This window comes from Ammospiza nelsoni, chromosome 3, assembly GCF_027579445.1.
Source record: "Ammospiza nelsoni isolate bAmmNel1 chromosome 3, bAmmNel1.pri, whole genome shotgun sequence".
Taxonomy (NCBI): domain Eukaryota; kingdom Metazoa; phylum Chordata; class Aves; order Passeriformes; family Passerellidae; genus Ammospiza; species Ammospiza nelsoni.
Window position 1 is genome coordinate 95,187,878 of NC_080635.1, and position 24,935 is coordinate 95,212,812.

Here is a 24,935-nt window from a genome sequence, read left to right on the forward strand (position 1 = left end):
CAATGCTTTGTCAGGAACTAAGATGACTGAGTAATCTTTGTACTTTTAGTCATAATCAGTGTCAGCTGGAGAGAAGCCCTGTTTTGGCTGATGACATGGCCATATAAGCAGTTGTGATAACTCAAGCCCAGCAGTAGTAATACATGGCTTAGCACCAGCAGTAAGGTGGAGAGGGGGAAGAGCAGGGAAAATGCCAGCCCATTCATGAGCAGCACACATGGACTGAGAAGGTGCACCCTCACTTTTCCAGATGATCTCTCTGATTTTAAGTTTAGTTCCTAGCAAGTTTTCTACTGTGTTCCCTGAGTTAGATCCCATCCCACCAGACTTACTGCTACATAGGGGTATTGCTAATGTAGTCATTAGTAGATCAATACAGTTGAGTAAGTGTGACTGAAAAAGGAGCACACGGCTTCAACTGTAATGCCTAGAGGGATTTCTCTCAGAATAGTAAACATCCTAAGCAAATGGTAGAAGAAAAATCGAGATCTTGATTTACTTTGCTCACCTTTTTTTCCTTTTGGGACACCTGTTAGTGTGATTTTTCAGAAACCAAACACTGTGTGACTCTTTGTAATATGCCCATGGAGAACACATCACTGTATTTAAACCTCAAACCACTTAAAGCACATAGTAATTACCACCATGAGAGTAATCTCTAAAACCACATTAATATATTGATCCAAGCCAACAGGATGCCAAGTCATATGTCACTGCTTGAAATATGCCATGCAGAATACATGAATACATTCAGTAATTCTAATCAGATGTGGAAGAGCATAGAGTAAGCTACTGTCCCTCTGGGTTTCAGGTACTTGGCATAAGCTGCAACAGTCAGGACAGTTTTCAGACCAATTATATGTTCCCATCACACATCAGTGGCCAATTTCATTGAGTTGCTTTGAAACACAGTTTGCTGGCAGGAATTTTTGTGAGCTCATCTTTTGAACTTGCTTTCATTTAGGGGAATGGTTTTCTCCCCTGTGTCAGTGTGAGTTACCCTCTTTTCTCCTTATTTTGCTTGAGCTCTCTTGGGCAAAATTATATGCAATATTTCTCATTATAGATATTAACTTCACTTTGAATCTTGCTCCCTACACATTGCTCTTACCTTGGTTTTTTTTTCCTTAAAATGTAACCAGGGTTAACTACTGTCAGGTGCAGAGCTATCAGCTCTTGGGTATGAAACACTCAGGTGTGAATTGTTCTCTATACAAAAAAACCCTCTCCTTGGGCTTTTAAAAACAGAAATACTAATGTATGGTTCTCTTCTGTTGCTTGGGTGTGCATTGTCTGTGGTACATTCATTTTTGTATTATCTGGTGATACTTGTATATATTGTAAGGAGAAATTAAACTTTATATGTTGAAATGTCACTTGATGTGCTTCATTATATGAACTGGTATCCTGATGTGTTTCCTCGAGAAGTTCTGCTTTACATCAGGAGGACTGAAAGCAGAATTAGCTGTTTTACATTAACTTCATTTTCTTTTTCTGTCATTAAAATAAATTGTTTTGTTTAAGTGAATACTTAGCTCCTTGAAATATTCCCATCTAGAATCATAGAAAAATTTATTTAATCATATCCTTCAAATATAATCATATTCCTACAGAGGGTGGGCCAAAAGCACTCTGACAAAATTGGCCCTACTCTAATTTTAGCTTAGTAACTGTTCAGACACCTCTTTTAGTAACTACACATGTGTGTGTGTACATTTTTTATATATATATATATATATATTCATACATACAAATCAGTATGTAAGGATTTCAAATAGAAACAACTGAGACAAACCTAGAGTGTGTGTTCTCTAGACGTGTGAAAAATGAATGAAAGATAAATATTAGTGGAAATTATTTGAGGTTTTAAAAAGTTATTTTTTCTCCTACTTTTTTCTGCACAATTACTCTTTGGGTCTGTAGGAGAAAGGTGTCTGATTCGGACACTGACTGTAGTTTTGCTGTTTATTCAGTGACAGAGCCTTAACAAGGAGCATGATATTTTTCTGCTGCACATTTTTTAGAATTTTGTTTCTTATTAAATGTACACAGTGAATATTAAAAAAAATTCTTAAAAAAATATTTTTAATATTTAGAAAATAATTTGCAAATGTAGCATTTAACATCATATTCCACAAGAGCTTCAAGTTAGCACAGTTAGAACAGTAAGGTAAAATCATGCAGTAGTGTGGTTCATTCACATTCACTGCTCAAATATGGTGGAGCTGGTATACATTTCTTGTTGAAAATATTTTGTTATTGATAAATTTTATGGAAAATAAATACTTTCAATTCGGGAAATTCTATTATTTCATTTGCCTTAAGGTATTTTATTGGACGTTGCCTGATCCTTGCTCTTACTTCACCACGTATGAAAAGCAGCACTGGGATCTGCCATCTAGTGGCAAAATTCTGGCAGTAAGAGTGCATGGAAAATATTTTCATTTTTCTTTCTTCCTAGAATGTAATTTCATGAAACACCTTGCAAATATTAGTTAGGAGCAGATAAAGGCAGAAGCCAACAAAATTACAAAATTTATATATATATTTATATAAAAGTTTTATATATATATATATATATTAAAAAGGCAAAAATTATATCAATAGTGTCATTTCTTGGGTCCTGTAAATTTTGAAAAATCTTCATACTATTAAGAAAGGAAGGTAACAAAAGTAATTTCAATTAGGATGAATATTTCTGAAAATGTATATGCTTTAATTAGTATTGGTACAGTTACATTATTTGAAATTCATAAAAGACACTTTTTCAGAGAAAAATGTTAGTTGACAGTTAAATTCTTATATTAAAAAGGTTGCCTGTAAGAGCTGCATATATAGGTAGAAGAACAGAAGACCAGGCCATTAGTACTTCAGCAGATTAATCAGGGTCAGGGACCTCTGGTATTACACACAGGGCAAACCCAGCATTTTAAAGAAAATGCCAATACCCAGTTTTGCAAGCTGTGGCTGAAATTTATCCCCATTAAAGTCAGTAGCAAAATTCAAGAAGATTTGCTGAATAAACACAGCATAGGTTTATAAACCAAGTTTAAATTTAAAAAAAATGAGAAATAACCCCATACCTCTTCCTCATCCCTATTTATGAATTGCCACCAGATTTATGATGAAGTTGCTTAGACATTATACTAGACACCCAACTCCAAGTCTTTCTCTACCTAGTTTGGATGTGGAACTCGAACTTTGGTGTCCCTCTGCTTTAATCCATTCAACTGTATTACTCCTTTTATCCTATGGACAACCAAATGATGGTCTTGACATTGAAGTGGAAGCCAAGGCCCTCTGAGCCCTCAACAGGTACTAATTTAGTTTCCCTTCCTAGCATTAGCCAGGACAGTTTTGTCAAGCAGTGATGTGAGAGTATGTTTGTGACACTTTTTAGAAAAATGCCTTGCACTGCCACTGTAATTGTTCTTCTTTAAAGTAAGCTGCGATGCGTTTGTAGTTCTATAAACCCGAATGTTTTGCTCTCTTTTCTTTTAGAGAGTGTCATCATTCACCAGTCACGCGTGAACTCTAGATGAGTTACCGCCCGTAGAGCTCTCTGTGTGCACTACCCTCCATGCCTGTGGATGGATCACTGTAGAAGCTCTCTGCCATCAACACCAGGGTCACTTGTGCTACTGATTACTTATGGAAGTGTTAGTGCTTCCATTAGGTTTTATATATATTTTTTTTTCTTGGTAGAGCTTTAAAAACCAATGGCCTTGCTGGTATTTTAAAAGTATCTAATCAGAGAGAGAGCAGCAGTCTTTCTGCCAGCTGAATTTCACTCTCAATTGCAAAGCCTAAGGCACGTGCTTGATTTTGTTTGATATTTGCCATATAATTTATTTTTATAATACACTTTGTAAAGTAGCTGTGCCAGAGTTGCAATTCCTGTTGCTTATGACACATTTATTTGTAGAATACACTGTCAAATTTGCAATTTGATATTTTGTAATAGAGAGTATGTGAAGAAAGAAAAATGTAACTTCTGCAATGTTTTCTGTTTAAATGGAAAAGTATTCAGTATTTTTTTTTTTGCCACCATGAGATTCTGTGAGACTAAATACTCTGAAGACTGCTGTATGGAATTTGTTGCAGAATATTTCTTACACTGTGTGATGGTTTGGCATAAAATTAAGTATTAAAGTCCAATGCCTTGAAATACAACCAAATTTACTCATTTTAAACTATGTAAGTCAGTTTTTAAAGCTGTGATTTTTTTTCTATATAAAGTATGTTTTTACTTCTGCCTGTACCAAAAAAGTTGATTTTCATTACACTGTAACTAATAAATTTTCACAACTATGCAAATGTAATCAGGTGTTTGCATTTAAACTCCAGTTTCTTAAGGCTGGCATTGCTCATCCATGTATTTGTTTATGGGAACAGAATATGGGTTTGGAAGTTCCTTTTTTTGACTGGTGTCTCATACAGTGTCACAGTGATGTACAGGGTGAAACTGATTCATAGAATCATAGAATGGTTTGGGTTTTTAGGCCCTTAAGGATTGTGTAGTTCCAGTCCCCCTGCCATGGGCCGGGATGCCTTCCACTAGATCAGGTTTCTCAAAGCCACATCCAACCTGGCCCTGAACATTTCCAGGAAAGCTGTTCAGCAGCTTCCCTGGGCATTTTGTTCCAGTGTCTCACCACCCTCAAAGTGAAAAACTTCTTCCTAGCATCTAATCTAAACCTACTGTCTTTCAGTTTGAAACCATTCCTCCTTGTCCTGTCACTACATGCCCATGCAAATCTCTCCATCTTTCTTGTAGGCTCAGAAGTTAAGATACAGAGATGGATCAATCACCAAGCTCTTAGTGACTGAACTGTTTCTAACCTTGTGCTTTCACAGCACAGGCAGAGATGGAACTGTCAGAATCTTTAGTCCTGGACTAGCACCTGGACTAGACACCAGGCACTCTTGACATGCTGAGGGCACCCTTTTACACTGGTGGCTGTAGCTTCTCAAACAGCATCCAGAGAGTTCTGTGGCAGCTATACTTAGGATGATTTTTGAAAGAATGATAAATAAAGCTACACCCAATCCAGGCAGGGTCTTTTTTTTTCTTTTATATTTCATAGCCAATGATTTTTTAATCTAAGTCACTGGCACTTACCTAAAATACTGCAGATTTTTAACTGCAGAAGCTACTGGGAGAAATTAATTTTTGGAAAGGAAAAGAGTGTTGCTTGCAGGAGATGTGCTGTGAGATGCCAGAAAGACTGCATTAATGCAGCATCCCACTGGGATGGTTAGGTTGGTCCATCTTTGAAGCTGGAATATCACATTGCTGTGTAGTCAATTTTGTCTTCATGGGAGCCACGGGAGCTGTTTTTCCTTTTACATATGAGTTCTGCAGCAAATGCTGACACTCTAGAGAAGCAGGATATTCTGGCACCTGTATGAACTTTTGTGGAGCTGGTCTCCATTGTGAAGATTTTACTATTACAGCCATACTGAGGAATCAAAATTAAGTGCTGCTTATCCTGGCAGAAGAGTAATTTCATTGGTATAGCTTATACTTAGTTGGTACACCATGTTTTGTAAGGAGTGGGGTTTTCTTTGTACAACAGACAATATATGCCAATAACATAGCTGTGTTTGTAGATCATATTTTAGTGCAAGCTGAGAAAAATTCCAGCTTTTAGAGAGCAATACAGCTGAGATGAATAAAGTTTAGTGTGTGCCACATTTCAGTTTACTGCGCAGCAGAATGAACATTGTAGTGACCCAGATCTTCTATCTTCAAAACATTACTTGGGAATTGAAACCTACCCATGTTAAGATCTACACTAAGCTCAGCTGGACTGAAATTCCTGCCTATTTGAAAGTGATGGTGACATGCCTGAAATAAACTTCAGCTTTTAAATATGAGTAGGACGCAAGTAAAATGGTATTCCAAAATTGAGTCTAGATTTAAAAGGTCCCAGTCAAAGTAGGAAATATTTTTCCTTGTCTAAATTTTAATATAAAGCAAATTCATTATGAGTGTGAGTTTATGATTAATAAACAAATATATAAATTTTTATGGTTTTGCACTTAGATTAAGTTTTTAAGCTTCCTAAAATAAAGCTTTGTTTAAAACATACATACAATCATGGTGTATTGAAATAATTTGGATTTTAAAATATTTTTTATGAACTGCAACACTTTGGAGTAGGAGACTGGTGATTTCATCTTGCATTTATATTCCTAGTCAGTTTTTTTACATCACCTAACTTAAATATGAATCTAAGATAAAGATATAAAAAAAGTGCATTAACCACATAATTAGTCTATATTTTGGGGACACTCAGGAAGAAATCTATTAATATAGACTAACAATGTGATTAATTTCTACAAGTACTGTAATTTTAAAGGAGGTAATTGGGGAGAACTTTCACACTAAGCTAATGTGAAATATAGATGCTATATATATATATATATATATATATATATGCTATAGACATCAGAAACTGCTAAGCAATAGAAAACCAGCGAAAAATCTACTTTTCCCTTAGAGATCTCTTACTGTCTAAAGAGGACTGAAAGACCTGTGAAGTATAATTATAGTGATAAAATATAGTTTCAATCAATGAAAAAATCTCAAATACTTAGATTTCTCTTGTTGTGAAACATAATTAAACAAATTTATCATGCCCTTTCTTGCCAGTCCTCTCAGACCTGAGAGCATCAGGTCCCAGCTTCCCATTATTGCCCCTTGATTATCCTGCTGCCAGGGAAATTTCTTACCATCTCTCACCACAGGTTTTCAAGCAGTCTTGTTCCCTTGGGATCCCAAGTTGCATCTCTCTGGATTCTCTGTGATGCTGTGGGAATAAAATTACTACAGCTCAAGGTAATAATTGCAAACAGAAGACAATAAAGGAAAGGGTGGTACTAGAGACAATGGGCTTATTTAGAGGGAATGACAGCAAAAGTTGGAGTCCACAAGATACTGGAAAAGATAAATTAGGAATTAAATATAGTTTTAGCACAGATGCCACAAGGAATATTATTAACTTTTGTACCCTATATATTTATTTAGGCACAGAATAAATACTTATATTTTAGACGTTTTTATATATATCCGGATTTCCTATGCTATGTCAAGGAGGCCTTTGGTGCCTCCAGAACAAAATACATTTGCACAAGTCAGGTGCTCCCCCCAGTGGTCTTGGCTGATGCTCTCGGTGCTCCGGAGAGCTTAAAGGCATTTATTTTACATAAACTGTTCCATAGCCAGCTAAAAAGTCTGCAGATTGAACTACATTATAAAGTTATTTAATTAAATAGTTCCACTTACTTTTTTCCTTGAAATCAAGTAAATACATTAATATTTTCTGAATGTGGATTTGGTAGTACTCTTGGGGTCCTGCATAGGAAGGACCAGAGAGTCCTCACAAAACAGACTTTAATGTTTTGTGAGACTTTAACAGAAGTGCCAATGAAGTGAGAAACATGGACTTCCAAGGTTGCATTAGCTTGAGCAAAGCCTGTTAAAGCAGGTGTTCTGGGATACAAGTACATACTCCCACACTGGATTCCACAAGGTGACTGCATCTCCAAGGAAAGGGTTTAAACCACTGGAACAGGCAGCTCTGGAGGGGTGGTAGAGCCCCTGTTCCTGGAGGTGTTACAGAACAGACTGTAAGTGGTAGCAAGTGCCATGGTGTAGTTGGCATGGTGGTGTTCAGTCAAAGGCTGGACTCAATGACCTCAGAGGTCTTTCCCAGCCTAATTGATTCTGTGATTCTATTTAATGCAGTCAGGTTAGCTCCTAAGGGGAAACAACAGCATCCATATGTGTAAGTACCTAAAGGGGGATGTGGAGTCAGAGGGAGCCAGACTCTTCTCAGTGGTGCCAACCACCAGAACAAGAGGCACCAGGCAGAAACTGATGCACAGGAAGTTCCACCTGAATACAAGGAAGAACTTCTTCAGTGTGTGGGTGCCAGAGCACTAGAAAAGATTTCTCAGAGAGGCTGCAGAGTCTCCCTGACTGGAGATATTAAAAAATCATCTGGATGCAGTCCTGAGCAGGGGGGGTTGGACCAATGACCCTCTGTGGTCCCTTCCAGCCTTACCTGCTCTGTGATTCTGTATCCACTGCACTGATTCACTCACACCTCCTGACAGCAGAGCAGGAGTACAGAGCACAAGAGCTCCCAAAAGTGGTGGTTGGCATACATGGCTCCGCTAAGAGAAACTCTCAAAACTCTTGTGCATTGTTACATCTCTACAGCAGTACTAATCCTATTTATGAGGGTAGGAAGCTGAAGCTGACCTCTCTGTTGACCCAATGGATGCTGCCTTGGGTCAGCGCATGCCAGCAGAGAGGATGAGGGGCAGTGCTCAGGAGCACAGAGAGGGGAGGACAAGGCTGAGGGCCCGGGTTTTACCTGAACCCTGGGCATGAGGAGGCAGGAGCCCTGCCCTAAGTCTGCAATCCTAATCCTCACCAGAGCACAGCCTGCCTGGCCAGCACATAGAACACATCCTGTGAGGAGCAGCTGAGGAAGCTGGGGGGTTTTGGCCTGAAGAAAAGGAGGCTTTGGGAGGGGACATAATTCTCTCTACAACTCCCTGAGAAAAGGCTGGAGTGAGGCAGGGACTGGTCTGTTCTGCCGTGCCTGCAGTGAGGACAACAGGAAATGGCCTTAGCTGAGACGGAGGAGATTCAAATTAGATATTAGAAAAAAATATTAGTGTCGTCAGGCATTGGAACAGGCTGCCGAGGAAGGTGGTAGTCACCATCCCTGGACGTGTTCAAGAGGTGACTGGATCTGGCACTGGGTGACGTAGTTTAGTAGTTTAGGAGTCACACTGGTAGTGCCGGGTGGATAATCACACCGGACGATCTTGCGGGTCTCTCCTACTCCTGACGATTCCGTGCCTCCGTTACTCCAGGACTCCATGGTCTGGGCGGGCCGCGCCCGCCGTGCCCCCTCCCGCAGCCCCGCGGCCGAGTGCGCAGGCGCGGTGCCCCCGGTCACGTGTCGCGCGGCGGCGGCGGCGGCGGCGCCATGGCGGTGAACTACAGCGCCAAGGAGGAGGCGGACGGGCACCCCTCGGGCGGCGTCGGCGTGCCGGGCGGCGGCGCGGTGGGCGGCGGCGGCGGGGGCGCCGTGAAGACCCGCAAGCCCGACAACACCGCGTTCAAGCAGCAGCGCCTGCCGGCTTGGCAGCCCATCCTGACGGCGGGCACGGTGCTGCCGGCCTTCTTCATCATCGGCCTCATCTTCATCCCCATCGGCATCGGCATCTTCGTCACCTCCAACAACATCCGCGAGTACGAGGTGCGCGGGCGGGTGTGCCCGGCCGGGGCTTTGGGTGCCCGGGGCCCGCTCGGGGAGGCCGGGCCGGGCAGGGCGAGCGGGGATCGCCGGTCGGGGGCCGCCTGCGGCTCCGGGCAAAGCCGGTCCCCTCCCGGCCGGCCGGGACCCGGCGGGTGCCGTGCGGGGCGGACCCGGTGGTTCCGATCCGGCCTAACGTCCGTGCTCGTCAGCAGAGCGTCCATTAATTGCCCCGAGCAGACAGCGAGTGACAGGAGTCTGCGGATAGGCTGGAGTTCTTCCGTGAGTTCTGTCCGTGCTCCCGAGGGAGCTTCCAGGGGAGTTACTGCCTGCCTTTAATCGACACAGCCCAGTGCTCCTTTTCTTCCTCAGCAGTACAGGCAGCGCATCATCTGTGGAATAGCCTGTGGCAGTCCATTATTTATGTCCAAATGTTCCAAAGTAATTGTATTTTCAGGACAAAGCTCTGTGGTGAATGTATTGCTGTTATTCTTACCTGCACCGATGATTGCAGGTGCTGTATGGGAGACCAGGATGTCCAGAGTAAGCTTGGAAACAACGATCAAAGAGTATGGCTTTTTTCTAATTAACACTTAGAAAACTCCAGTCTGAGTTTATCAGATTTACAGTTTTATCAGATTTACATCTGATAACCAGCCATGCTACTGCTGTGAAAAGTTGCTGAGCATTAGCTGAAAACTGAACTGTGTATCACAGATCGATCCATTTGATAACAGAACCAGTTTGTGTTGAAAGGAAATAATGCACAGGGCTTATGGATGGGCAGCCTTGAGAAGCAATTGACAGCTATTAGTTTTGGTGAACTAGTATGACTGAGATTGATTGTAGGGAAGAAGCTGTGTGGTTGTTCATTGTGTTTTTTTATTGGAAAGTATGAATTTTTGTGGATCAAATCACTCCAGTTACTGGACTAAGCTGTCACTTTCAAATAAATAGAGTTTAAGACAGTAGCTTAGCTGGTGGCAAGTTGTCACTGAAGCCCAGTTAGCTAAAGAAATCATGAGATAGGGAATGAATGGTGTTTCCATATTTCTCTTAAAATGCAAATAAGGTTATAATGAAACCAATTTTATCTACTTTTATGTTAAGATCTACAGTTACAGTTAAGGAGAAAAGCAGAAGGGAAAAACCCAAAAGCTGAAGTGTGTTTTACAGCATCATAATTTGTATGTAAGCATATTTTTTAGAAAATAGTTGCTTCTTATAACAAGTGTTGGGGTTGTGCTGAACGTCTGAAAATTGGCACAGGTGCTTCAGAGAACATAGCCATCTTGTCATGGGCACAAAGGTTTTTAAATTGTCATGTTGTAACATATTTAAGGTAAATACAATTGCATGTTTCCAAGACTCCTGGAGAGAAGTATAAAAGTATCCTTGCTAACTCTGATTTTTGTTGACAACTGCATTTAAAATAGCCATTTCTATAGTAAATCAGTACAAAGTTTTAGATCATTATAATTGGACAAATATGTCCTTTTTCCATTATGACTGAATCTGCATTGATCTATGGGAACAAGAAATGCATCAGTTTCATGAGTCCAAAAATGTATGTGACTTCTTGTACCTATATTGCTGCTGTATGCATATACAGGGTTTTTATATACTGTTGTTGCTTAAGCAGCTCAGTCAGGTACTGCTGGTAAGTTCCAGTAGAACCCAAAAACCAGCTGTTCCCACCTAACATCTGGCACAAAAGTCGTAGGTGAGCTGGGAGCCCAACCAATGCTCCCCTACGCAGTCAGGTTGTGTATAGAGAGCAGCAGTAACCATTTGTAGTGGAGACCTGTTGGCACAAGCCTTCAATCCTCTCCAATTTCAGGATAGTCAAGACTGAAAAGAGTTTCATTTGTTTGTTTTACTGTATGGATTTACCCTTTCACCTTTTGAAATTCTCAAAAATCTGATTGTTAGGATTTTGTGAGGACAGGAGGGACTTTGGAGCCTGTGCTGAGTCAGAAGGGGCAAGTTTGTGTTCAGTTGCCTGATCCTCATACTTGTTTTATGAAGTGACACTCTGCAAGTGAGATTATCATCCTAAAGGCAGCTGAATTTAAGAAAACAAAACAATTTTTTAAATCAAAAAAGGCTTTATAGTTGCAGCTGCAAAACACAGATAAAGCATTTTACCAATTAGGACCAACATCTGAGCTCTAAACACCACTGAGGGGTGCAGTTTAAGACACTGCTGTCACATACATGCTTAGATTACATACATCCCTGCTTAGAATGCTGGCTTTTGTTACAACCTCCAAAAGTTATTCACAAACAGCTGTGAATAAGGTTTGGCTGCAGGAGACAAGACGTCCAGAAGCTCCATGCAGTGACTAAGCTTTTTTAGAAATGTAATCGGGGCAGGAAGCACAGGTGGTGATTTACACCTGCCTCCTAGGCAACAGCATAGCTCTCAAATCTGTGTGTATGTGCCTGTAAACTTAGTGTACTGGAATTGAGTAGGATGTATAATTTGTGACCCTGAATACATATTTAGGTTCAAGTCACTCTTTCCTGAAACAAGGTATGGTAGCCATTAGTATCTCTGTGGACTGTGCTGTTCTACAGGTGCAAGGACTGAGCAGCAAAATGTACCTCTTCCATTGATTTCCTTTATAAGATGTCTTGAATTCAAATGTGGAAGATTTCCAACAGTTTAAGTGTACTAGACCTATCAGGTTTTTGTTGTGTTTTCTCTAGCATTTTTTCATGGCTTCTAAAAGGCATAATCAGCCATTTATCTTGAGTCTGTTGTTAAAATAGTTCATTTCTTGGAGGTGTTTTTTTTTTTTTCTTTGGAGTGTTGGTTTTTTTAAAAATATATACAGAGTGAATAAGAAGCACTGACAAAGCATATTAATATATGATAAAATGTGAGGAATATGCAAAGTATTAAAAGTGGGAAAGAGATCTTTATGCTGTGACTGTTGCTGTGAAATGCATAATGGTAGATAAAAAGCCAGATTGACTTAAGGCTAGGAAAGGATAACTGAAAGTAAGTACATTACTGTTGCCTGCATCTTCGGCCTTGTGTGCAGTTCCTGTAGCCTCATGTCAGGAATGATAAAAAATTAATAAAACCTACAAAGAGGACCAGATTTATGGATTGCCTTTTACACAAGAAATGGTTAAGCAGAGTAGGACAAAGTATGAAGTCTGCAAAATCACAAATAGTTTGGAGAAAATGTGTATGCAGTAATTATGTTACTTCTATAGGTGTATGTCAGCTGACAGACATCAACAGCCTGAAAGGCCTTTGGTGCAGAATAACTTGGATATACCCAGTGACCCAATGTCCTTAAATCTGGAGATTTTTGGAAGGGCTCACTGTGTCTGGTTGTCAGCTGTTGAGTGATCCCACGGGACAGAACAGAGGGGTCAGGCAGCTTCTTGCCATGGACTCCATCGTCAGTCCTTAGCTCTCACAGTCAAAAGTGTTACTTTGTCAAGAGGTGAAGATGGATGCCTTCATCCTTTTAAATAAGCTCTCTTGAAGGTAATCTGTAATTGTGGATGCAGAAAAATACACTTGTGTTGGCAGTTACTGTACAGGAGAGCTCTTTGATAGCTTGCAAGCTGATAACAGTGCATCAAAGCATAGTACTGCTTCAATATACATCAATTTAATGCTCCACAGAATTTAGTGCATTATGTTTTTAAAAGTGACATCTTTAGGTCTATTGCAATCTTAGTCTTTAGCGTGTGCTCTTGACCTGAAACAACTTCTCACACTGGCAAGTTCTTTCTAAAGGAAATGGTTGCTTCAGCTTACTTTGGCAGAACACACCCACCCCTGAGTTAGCCTTCAACAAATGAGATGCATTGTTCATTGGGAGCAGCAGTGGGGTCTGTCTGCTGCAGCTGAGCAAAGCTGGTCATGGCTGCTGCAGCAGTGCTATTTCTAGATCAGCATAAACTTAATATTGTGTTCAGCTGAGCTGTAAAGATCATGATCCTCTCTCAGTCTCTCTCTCTGCCAGGTAGTAGCTTCTGAAGCTGTCTAGTTTCAGCTAGGCTCATTAGTGCATGGGTTTTGTCTGTCAGAAATCTGGCAGCAGAGCAAATGTCAGTCAGTAAAGGTGTTTGCTGATGGAGCTGGTTGCAGCTTAATAGATACTGAAGAAATCACAGGAAGAGAGACCCTGAAGAAGATGCCGAGGAAAATAGGCTTCAGTTTTTTTCTGAGTACACTGTGTGTGTTTATTTTAGCTAACCTAAATATGGGCATTAGGACCAGTCATAAATCACTAGTTCTTGGTTATGCCTTTCACTACAAACATAAATCAGGACAAACAACTTGCAGCAGCCTTTTGTATAACTGTATAGATGTTCTAGTTTAAATGCTGCTGCTGCACAGTTTTTTTGCAGTGAAGTATATATTTCACCAGTCTGACTCTAAATTCTGAAATAGGTAATTCATGTTAAGTGTAGAAATACATCTTTTATAGACAGATATAAGCTTTCTCTTGCCACTCTTGCTGGAGCTACATGTGAGAGAGAGCTGATGTGGTCAAGTTACTTGAGTTGGCTTGGACTGTAGGGTGAGCTTGTGGCTGATAAGGCTGAATGTACAGATTTTTAAAAAAGGCTTTTTATGATCTACAATATTCAAGACAGAACATACTGTATAAGCCAGATTAATACTGATCATCTTTCTTGTCCATATACTGATTATTTTTCTATTCCTGACAAAACAATATTGGTGCATTAATCTTTCCTGTTTTAGGACAATTTTTGGGCATTAAGTGATTTTAATTTTTTTCTTCCAATTAGGTGGCTAAAAATGGCCAACAAATCTAGTTTTTCTAACGCAAATCTTTTTTCATTAAATAGCTAGACTTTTAAAAGCTTAATCTCTCTGGAAAGCATGTAAAAACTGTGATCTGCTTTTCATAGAGTTTGGAAACATCACATTGTGTGGAGTGTCTGCTGGTTTCGTTTTGGTGTTGTTTTTTGGTAGGGTTGGGGCTGTGTGCAGGGCTTGTTGGTTTTGTTTGGTTTTGCTCCAGGAGTAATTTAACCTCAGTGTTTAATTTGTTTGCATTTGAAATCAAGCATATAGTCAGAATCAAAAACTCATTTACAGAATGGTTAAGGTTGGAAAAGACTTCTTGAGATTATCAGATAGGCCTGAATGTGCTCTTGGTGTTGAGATATGATTGCAAAATAAATGCCACAGCAACTCTCTTGCTTAATAATTTTTCTTTATTCTCCCATTGTAAACTAATGACTGCACTTTCTGTTACAGATTGACTATACAGGAACAGAACCTTCTAGTCCCTGCAACAAATGCTTAAATGTGTCCTGGGACAGCACGCCCCCTTGTACATGCACCATCAATTTCACACTGGAACATGCATTTGAGGTATGCCACCCTGTATGCAGGATGAAGTCAGAACAGTTTATATGATTTATTTCATATTGAAATGAAAGTTTGTCACTGAAATTTTTTTTCCTGTTTTAGAGGATTAGTTTTGGTTTTCCTTTGAACGTGGATCTGATTTTTATGTTCCCTTTTTCATCAGGAGGGATGAGATATTTCCTAATGCCTCCATTTGTCTGGAAACGTAAAACATTAAGTGGAATGCTTGTGTTTTACACATTCAAAGTTACCCTATGTGTCACACAGCTAGAGAGTAGATGAGCTATTCCTGCATGATATAAAAAATCTCAGTTTAACAGGAATTGGAAATACCAAATAAGTGCTTTCTGGCAGATTGGAGGCAAATGAGGCTTATGGGTTCTACCTTGGACAAGACAGGTATTGGGGTTGGTGCTGGTGAATATCATTCTGATAGTTGGTGGCACATTTATATTGTTTGACTTCAGCCTTCTTAGGACAGTACTTCTATGTACTCATATGAAGTTTGAGGATTGAGGTTCTTTCTTTATGAATATTGCTATAAACCTAAGAGTTTAAGAACTTAAAATTGCAGGTTTGTATTAATGATATCCTTCTTTCCCTATCTTGCTTTTTGTAGAGCAATGTATTCATGTATTATGGACTTTCCAACTTTTATCAAAACCACCGTCGTTACGTGAAATCTCGGGATGACAGCCAGCTAAATGGAGACAACAGTTCACTACTTGTAGGTATTCATGCTTGGATGTGAATGAGCAACTAATTTCTGTCTATTGCATAAATCACCACATAAATTATTTGGTTTCATGATAATGAGGTACTAGAATTTTTGCATAACAGTAGACAACCATAAGGAATTGATATTTTGTTTACTGAAAATAACTGTAAAGTATTATAATTCGTATTGATCGTGTAGTAAAAAGCAAGTTAGTTGTGTGAACTAGGACAGACTCATTTGCCTTTTTTCTTTCTAACTATCAGAATCCAAGTAAGGAATGTGAGCCTTACCGCACAAACGAGGACAAACCCATTGCTCCTTGTGGAGCTATTGCCAACAGTATGTTTAATGGTATGGTCACAATTTTAACTTATCATTTGTATGGGTCTGTGATGTAGTGTATGTTATCTATTGTGTGCACATTATTCTAGATAAAGATAATGTGGGCTTTTTTTGTTTTGAATTAACACATTTTCGTTGTTCAGAATAAAATAAATATCTTGTACTGCTTGTACTTGTTTAAAAATTGCTAGGAGAATTAATTTAATCTTATAGCACACAAAGGATGGAAATACCTGTTGTGAGAATCTGCTACTGCTGTGATTTAGAAACATAGATACCATATATGGGTAATAAACTGCTATCTCATATACACTGATTCTTACAGAAGAGGTTGTTATTATGTCAGGCAGACAGTAAATGCCTTGCCTGCTTATCTTTATTTTGTTTTCTCCTGGAGGTAATTGTTTCAGTGCTTATCATGATCATCTATCTAAGGAATGTTTCTGCAGCTGATCTTCTAATTTGATTTTGTCTTTAGATACACTGGAGTTATACCGCATCGATAATGACACAAGGACTCCGATTACTTTGATCAAAAAAGGCATTGCATGGTGGACAGATAAAAATGTAAAGTTCAGGAATCCTACAGGAGATGGAAACAACTTAACTGCACTTTTCCAAGGTAAAAAAAGAAAAAAAGTGAAATTTTAAGAACAGCAAAATGCTTCAAACACATTTTGATTTCAAGCACATTTTGATTTCAGAGTTTTACCTCAGACATTTTACTGAATGTGCTAAATAAATGTTCTCTGAAGAAATCCAAGCTAAGGACTACTCTGCTATTTGAAAGGTTGTCTTTAAATATTTGTTTTGGTTTAGGGCAAATTTGGTAGAGGATCTCTAAAGGGGCTCCTCTAGAAAGCAAACTTACACGGCTTTTCTTCTTAACCGGTTCGGAAAGAACTCTTCTGAGAGAAGTGGAAAGTACTTGTTTAACAGGCATAGCACTCTTCAGCACACAAAATGAACAATACTGGATGACACTACTTTGAAAAAGATGACAAATTCAGAAAGTCTCTTTTGGGGGTGGTCACTCTGTTATCAGTCTTGGACTACTGCTTGTTGTACTATAGGGGCTTCACTCGCTTGGCTTGCTTGATGGCAGCACACGTCTCACAGTTGTGGATAACTTGTGAAAACCTGCAAGTTTCTCATAAACATGTTTGGTTTTTACTTTTACTGTAATCATTAATTTGGTAGTCTTTAATTTCTGATTTTTTTTCTTGTACCCTGAATACTAAAAAATGTGTAATGTACACTGTTGGGGTTTAACCCCACTTGGCAACTAAGCATCACACAGTGTCTCACTAACCATGCCCTTGCTCAGTGGAAGGAAGAATTGGAAGGCTGAAAGTGAGAAGGCACATAGGTTGAGATAAAGTTGTTCAGTAATTAAAAACAAGCAACCAAACCAAAAACACAGCAAGGAGAGAGGAAAATAAGACCCAAGAAAAACAAGTAATGCAAAAGAAAATAATTGCTCACCGTCATCTGAGTCCCTGAGCTAAAGTGGGCCCTGCCTACCTCTACTTGCCCTTTTCTATGGTACGGGATATCTCTGGTCAGCTGGGATCAGCTATCCCATCTGTGTCCCTGCCCAGTCTCTCCTGGACACCTCTCCTATCTCCTCACAGCTGAGGAGCTGAAGATGCCTTGATGCTGGCAAATACTGCTTAGCAATAACAGAAACATCACTTTATCATCAATGTATCAAGCACAAATCCAAAACATTGTCCCATACCAGCTACTGAAAAGAAATTTAATTTTATTCCAGTCAAGACCGGTAAAAGTTCTATCGTGTTTGGATTTAACTTACAAAGAAATCCTACAGTTGTTAAATGAAACTCTTCATACGGAGTTTTTGTTTAAATGTTTCTGTGTCTAGGTTGTGCTGTTGTCTAAAAAAACTGATTTTTTTTTTTTTTTGTTATTAGAAGTGACTGATGTGTCTAATTTTTTAGATTATACGCAATTTGGCAGATAAAAGTTTTCTTTGGCTACTATGTCTGAAAAAGCCCCTTCTTAGGGCTCTAAGAGCCTGTGTGTTTATGCAAGGTATATAATAACTTCAGGCTTAACCTGATGTGGGTTTCTTGCTTAGTCATAGCCAAATTACATGTTGTCAGTATGATGGCTACCCTTGGAAAAGCAGATACTTTACCTTAATACAATGTGGAATTGTATTTCCAATAACAGTAGCAAAAGCATTTGGACATAATCTGAAATGATGTTTAAAATGTGGCATGCTCCTGGTTCTCAAATTTTACCAAGTGAGCAGAGGGCCTATCATCATAATGGAGAATTACCCACCAAGCAGTGCTTTGAGACATGACTTCCCACCTGCATGAATTGTTTAAACAATGGACAGTGCTGTTATTTATTTATTTATAGAATTCAAACTGTTAAACCTGCAAAATGAAAAGTTCTTAAACAGCCCAGTGTGTTGCAACAGTAGTGAGTCAGCCTGTCTGTTCATACTGTTTGGAAGTTAATGTGGTTTTTTTTGACACTAGAATGGATTTTGATGAGCCAATGTGTTACTCAGTTTTGTATTTGAAATACTTTATTATTTTCGCATAATCCTAGGCACAACAAAACCTGTGAACTGGCCCAAGCCAGTGTATATGCTGGACTCAGAGCCTGACAACAACGGCTTTATCAACGAGGACTTCATCGTGTGGATGCGCACAGCTGCTCTGCCAACGTTTCGCAAGCTCTATCGTCTCATTGAAAGGAAGAACAACTTTCAGCCTACCTTACAGGCTGGAAAATACTCTTTGGATATTGCATACAGTATCCTTTGAAAGCAGGCCTTAGCTGGATTATACAAATAGATATCTGCAAGTTATCAGATGGAACTAGCCTTTCTTCTTACCATCTCTAAAAAGCGATGGTATTGAGCTGTGGTTGAAAACTGGCACTGAGACCCAGATAGACTGTTACCATCTTTTACTTTTTCTAATTGCTAGTTTTGTGGCATTAATAGCCTCATAGAGACAGGGAAATCAGATTGGTTGGATGCTGGGAAGGAACTGAGAAAAGCATAGGAAAAGAGGAAAGAACAGATGTAGCTGGTAGCAAAGGAATTTAAGAACTGTAACTTCAAGGTGAAATGACATTATGTGATGAAAGGCAGACTGACTGAAGGTCACAAAAATGACAGAGCTGTGGATCAGGTGAAGGACCATCATTCTTTGTTGAGGAGACTAAATACTAGGTAGAAACGCAGGAGACTAGAGAAGGGTTGTCATAGTTACCGAATTCTTAAAATTCAAAAGCACTTAATGATACTTTTTATGTAGCTACTGCAGTGTTCTCCTCTGCTGTAAAAATGTGGGGAGTGCATGTAAAACAGAATGTAAAGAAAAATTTTGTAGTAAAATAAACACAGGGACTGAAATTTATATTTCCCTCACTTTATTGAAGCTGCTTTCATAAACACACAAAATCATGCATTTTACTCTTCTTCAGGGTTAGTGTCTCCTAACATGGCTTTTGTTTTGAAGTAGCTGACAATACCCAGATTAGTTTTATCCAAAAAGAACAGCTGAATGTTCCATATTTGCAATTCCAGTTCCAGAGGCAACAGTTAGTATTTGGAACCTGATTGAAATGACGAAAATTTTCATGTGCCCACTTCAAGCTGGGTTTAGAAACTTGCTTCTTGTTTTCCTAAATGTTTTTTCAGATTATCCTGTACACAGTTTTGATGGACGAAAAAGGATGATCCTAAGCACCATATCATGGATGGGAGGCAAAAATCCCTTCCTGGGAATTGCTTACATCACTGTTGGGTCCATATGCTTCTTCTTAGGAGTGGTATTGCTATTCATTCATCACAAATATGGCAATCGAAACACCAGTGCAGACATTCCCAATTAATCTTGCATTCTGAAAATAAGTGTACTGCATGTGCATCAGGGCCAGTCCAGAATGGACCCAGTTTTTGAAAGACAAATCTCTGCTTCTGTCATTTCTGAGACTGGGTGCATAACTTTTACCTAAAGCTCCCCTTTCCCATACTGTGGATTAACTCTTGAAAATGACGGGTATACAATTAGCTCTATTGATTGTATCTCTGCCTGTGTCAGAAACAGTTTTTCTGATGTTTGCCTTTAACTGGGCAGGCCATATGATGCATATAGCTCCTGTTCCCTTGATGCATCTGCTGCTTGTTCACGTGCTATGTAATGTCGGTATGATTCAGTACATTTAGATTGTGTGGAGAAAGATGGTTTTAGATACTGTAAATTGTTGACTTTCCAGAATTCAGGTGTCAGTGCTGTTGGAAGAAGTCAAGTCTTAAATGTTTTCTTCGATTTACTGTCTTGTGTGCATGGGCTCCTACCTTTCTTGCTGAGATTTTAATATATTTATACAAGTTGTTAAATATTTTTCCTGTGTCCTACCCACCTCTATTATATTAAATCCTTTAAGTGCTCTGTAAACTTCAGCACTCTGGATTCTTTGTATATTTACAATATATGTGCCTGGCCAGTAAATGAGCATCCTATGAAAATACCAGAAAACCTATTTGTTAATTATCTGCGTGAGACCCTTTAAAAGATTCTTCTGAATTGAGACATGCTTGTTGCAAATATAATCTTATTCTAATTTTCTTTGCTTTAAGTCATATCCAATCCTAGTTCACTTTTTGCTGGTTTTGCTTTTTATGAGCAGCACCTAGCATTAATCAAGAAGAACTTAAAAGGTTTTTTTCCACTCATACATTGGGGTGAATTCCTTTTACTGGGGTGAATTCCTTTTACTCGAGGAGTTTCCTGATTTTTTTAAAGCATATGTGTTCTGAGCAGGCTTTGTTTTAAGGGAATTGTATACTTTTTCCTTATTTGGAGTGAATACCACATGAATTTTTTGTGGTGTTTAGGAAGTAAACGATAGAAGTTCAGAAGTTGAGATGGCAGTGACATTTTTCCCTGAAATGCAGGTTTAGCTTGCTGTGAAACATAATTTAAATATTGCAGTTAGACGCAATGTGCAGGTTAGTGTCTTAAATTACAGAAGGATTCACCTTAGGTTAATTAAAAGTTAACTGCAACCTGTAAAATATTACTTTTTGGTGACTTTTTTTAGATGATGCACAGAAACTCTAATGTATATGGTGGAGATCACTTTATATGCAACTAGCTTGGTAAAGTATGGAATATATTAAAAGAGACCTAATAAATTCTGCAAACCATTTAATAAGAGATTTGGTTTTGTTCTTGAACATATATTTATTTTTATCTGGATGAAAAGACATCATTAAGTGTAAATGCAGTTTTAAATGAGTTGTATTTCTGTATTTCTGGGATTGCATATTTATTACAAAAATGCATGGTCCAATAGCTTAATCTACAGGCAACTTTAAACAAAACTATTTATTTATCACATAATCACATGACTGGTTTTACTTAATTACTTGTGTAGCCTAAGATTTTAAATGTATAAGTCTGGATAAACTGTGGAATGAGGCAGCATTTCCAGTGTGCTAGCTTTCTGTAACTACATATAATAATTTATTTGCATAGTACAGCCTGGCAGAACAGGGCTTTCAAATAGTACCTTGTAAGATTTTATTAACAGTGTTATATTCATGTTGCTAGGGTTACAGAATAAGGGTATGTACCCTCAAAAAATTGGAGAATGTGTTAAACTGGCTGTGGAGTAGCTGCTAGTCTAAGATAGAGTAAATGAGCAAGGGGATGTCTCACAATTACTGGTTATTAAAATATTTTGATTTTTAAAGTTTGTGTTTGTCACTTGAAATGCAAATATATTCTGCTTCTTTCATAATTCCTATTTTTTCCAAGTGGGAAAGGCTGCTTTTTGGGCTGTGCTTAAAATTAAAAAAGAAATATTTTTCTCTCTTCACCTTGTAATATTTTTCAATGCCTTACTTTTTTTTTTTTTTTACTAACTATGGCTGCCAATGTATCTTCAATCTCAATGAAGTGCACCAGGGTGAAAATTGCTGTCTGGTTTTTATTGCAATTAAGTGGGTTCTCTGAGAGCCTTTAGCGGTAAATGCATGGGACAGTGTGCCTGTGGGGCTTAAAATGCTTGTAAGAGTTCAAATATTGGTCAAATTTGTAAACTCTTCCTTCACTTATGTTCATTTGTCTGGATGTCATGTTGACAACAATGGAGATCCTTGGAGGATCCTTGGACTCTTTCAAGGATTAATTATGAATATTGAGGAAGGATGCAAGTCTTGTCTTTTTTTAATAGAAGTCTCTGAGGGAGGAAAGGCCATGAGAGTGTAAGTCAAGTAACATCTGCAAACAGAGCAGTGAGCATGGCTGGTTGGATTGGATTCACAGGAAATGTTATTGACTGCACCCTTCTCTCACATGCCCTACTTGCAGTGGGAAAAGAACAGACTGAGTTGAAGAGAGTGCTTAGTGGAAAAAGGTGACTTAAGTCTAAATCAGGTACCTACAGTAAATTAAGTTACTTACTTTAATGCAGCTGCTGAAGAAGACGAAGAACATTGCATAATCACAGAGTAATCTGATCTTCAAAGTTCCTGTGACAAGACAAAGGGTTTCTGATCTTTCCTGAAAATGTGATCTACCCTTGGTATTACATAAGTTTTTTTTTTTTATTTTAATTCAGTAATTCAACATAAAACCTCTCCAATACCCCCAAAATGTTCCCCTTATAAAAGGCTTGTCTGTATTGAACAACCTGCCCAAAATGCTCTCTTTCAAAGGAGAAGACAAAACGATGAAAATCTAAGTCAATTTTATTCTTGCTGGCTTCTTAGCAATGTGGCCAGTTTATGGAAGAGACTGCTTCTGGCAGTGTCAAAATAGACTCTGAAGTTTATTTTCAGAAAGCCCAATTGTGAAAAGTTTTGGGATTTTGTTTGATTAGTAGAAGTATTAAATTTTATTTAATATTAGTAGTAGTATTATATTTTCCTCAGAGCACCAGGAGTATTTTCATGTAAAAATTCTCTCCCTTCTAGCTCACAGAATGTTCGATCCCAATCTAATCTTATTTGACAGTATCAGTTAAGACTGAAGACCATTACGAAACGGCATGCTAAGAATTAGCAGGTCCTTACATGACCTGTCTCAAGTAAGAAACTACCTCCCCATAAGCCTCCCAGTGTGAACATCTTTAGCCTGTGCTTGCAAGTGACATGATACTGTCCACCTGAGTTACATCAACTGCTGCTGCAAGGTCTGAAGTTGGAAGATTATCTCTCATTTTGTCATAGGGATGAAATAAAGAGGAATAAAAGTGTAAGTCAATCACTAAGGAAGTTCAAGAAGTTTTTTAAAAAATATAAATTAAAATGAAGTATTTTGAGATCTTTCTCACTAGACCCTTGATAAAGATTATGTAAAATAAACAATTTGAGCAAATGGAATACCAGAGTTATGTGCAAATTGAATAGAATTTTTACCTGAGGACTCTGCCCAAATTTTACAAAATAAAATGGTGAGATGCTTAGTGTTAGAGGTGCAAGAATGTAATTAATAACCTCATTAGTTCTATTATGAAAACGGGAATGATTGGACTGTGATACTCTTGGAAGAAAGGAAAATACTGTCTTTGGGATCACCTACTGAGGCCTAATTTTATGTCATCTTTTTAGCAGGATTTATGCACCCTTGTATTACTGGTTGAAGAGGTAGAACACTTTTTTTACGACAAATGCTTCTAAACAGCTAGGTTAACAAGCCTGCTTTCTTTCTGGCTTAAACAGAACTTAGTTCAACAATGAGTTTTGATAAACAATTTTGTTACACAATGCAATACATGCAATAATTTCCCTGTTCAGTTAGGAAGAAGCAGTGTGTTTGTTTCTAATGAAACATCTTCATCCTAAAGCAGCAAGTTGCCATTTCTCATTCCCTCAAGTTTTCATTTCTTCATGAATTAGTCAACACTGAAGAGACCAGCTGTGCTTGCTCTGAGCATTTATTATGTAGCTTTGAGCAGGTAGGTAACCCACATGTCAATCCTTAAGTATGGCCTTTCTGTTGTAAAGGGTATTTATACCGAAAATGTCCCTGAACTTTAGATTCAGACATACCAGATCGTAGCTCACACAGCAGAAATCAGGATTAATAATTTATCTGTGAATTATGATTCTTTTACCAGTATCTGGTATTCAACTGAGTTTATAAAAATCAGAATAAAATATTGTATGCACTCATAAGATTGCAAGAGGAATGAATGGAAATCTATCTTATAGTGGTAGTAATGTATTTTTAAGTGTTGGTCTGTGATAGCACTGCTCAAATGTTTGAAATCCAGTTGTTAAATAATGCATCCAGTTTCCTCCTTTGTTAAAGCACCTATTTGTCCATGACTGTGCTTTCTAAATGCTATTTTAAATATTTTGCACAGCTAAGGCTATATCTATAAATGCTTCATCATTGCATTTTTAGTTTCTTTTTGGGACAGTTCGTAAGATTGAGATATGATCCTTGTTATTTTCATACTGAATTGAGCACTAATTTGTCGTGTTTGACACACGTTATTCATCATGAGGTTTGGCACCAGTGTAAAAGTATTGTAATGCCAAAAACTAAGTGCACTTCAACTGCAGCAAAGCCATTCCTGACAGCATTGTATTTCAGCATAAGCTTGAAGCATGGGAAAATGCAATTATGGGGCTAGATCTGCAATGCAGAAAAAACATGCATAGGCTTCAACTACATAGAGTAGTTTCTTGAAGGGCAATTCATTCTTTCCTGAGACTCGAGTAGGTTTGTATTTCATACAATTCCAGCATTTCTTCACTCTATGTAATTATAGGTCATGAAACATGAAGCTGAAGTTGGTTGGTTTTTGGTTGTGTTTTTTGTTTAACCCACACGCAGAATACTCTGTGTCCCAGCCACTAACAGAGCTTGAGGCAGAGGCCAGGTACTGCCTGGGGTGCTTTGGGGTTTTCTGAGTGTAGCGGCTCAATAAAGGATGGACGCCACATCCACGCAGGGGGGCCAGAACCGCTCCTGAGTCGGACCCAGGCTCTGCCTCGCTCGGCGTCCTTGCCTGCAGTGGCGGCCCCTGGGCATTCCAGCGCGTCCAGGCGAACAGGCGCAGCCCAGCGTGCTGCTCTCCCGGGACACGCATCCCGCCCTCTGCAGGTATTAAACTCCTCAACGAACGGAGATTTAAAATTCTGTATGGAGGACCTCGGGGGGACATTTCAAGGATTTCCCGAGGCGGCCGCAACCACAGAGTCCGGTGGCAG

The 24,935-nt window shown here is 38.9% G+C and overlaps 2 protein-coding genes across 7 annotated transcripts in view; both read left to right on the plus strand.

Moving 5' to 3' along the window:
- The window catches only part of FILIP1 (filamin A interacting protein 1), a 105,703-nt gene extending 101,386 nt beyond the window's left edge, over positions 1-4,317 (plus strand). For all 6 annotated transcript variants that reach the window (XM_059469686.1, XM_059469687.1, XM_059469688.1 and 3 more), the window contains one exon: positions 3,502-4,317. Coding sequence is in view for 1 of the 6 variants with exons in the window: in XM_059469688.1 (XP_059325671.1) it covers positions 3,502-3,542 (41 nt within the window). In the remaining 5 variants the exon portion in view is untranslated. The remainder of the gene's footprint in view (positions 1-3,501) is intronic.
- Positions 4,318-9,008: 4,691 nt separating this feature from the next.
- Positions 9,009-21,589, plus strand: TMEM30A (transmembrane protein 30A). The gene is made up of 7 exons (XM_059467590.1): positions 9,009-9,284; positions 14,542-14,658; positions 15,275-15,382; positions 15,637-15,724; positions 16,194-16,337; positions 18,302-18,508; positions 19,404-21,589. The coding sequence occupies exons 1-7, from the start codon at positions 9,012-9,014 to the stop codon at positions 19,595-19,597; spliced, it is 1,131 nt and encodes a 376-aa protein (XP_059323573.1). The 5' UTR covers positions 9,009-9,011; the 3' UTR covers positions 19,598-21,589.
- The last annotated feature ends 3,346 nt before the right edge of the window (positions 21,590-24,935 follow it).

Excerpts from the sequence above, each read along its gene's own strand:
- TMEM30A (XM_059467590.1), top strand. The coding sequence starts at position 9,012 with ATGGCGGTGAACTACAGCGCCAAGGAGGAGGCGGACGGGCACCCCTCG. Across the intron at positions 16,338-18,301 it reads CTTAACTGCACTTTTCCAAG|GCACAACAAAACCTGTGAAC; the intron begins GTAAAAAAAGAA and ends GCATAATCCTAG. Across the intron at positions 18,509-19,403 it reads CTCTTTGGATATTGCATACA|ATTATCCTGTACACAGTTTT; the intron begins GTATCCTTTGAA and ends ATGTTTTTTCAG.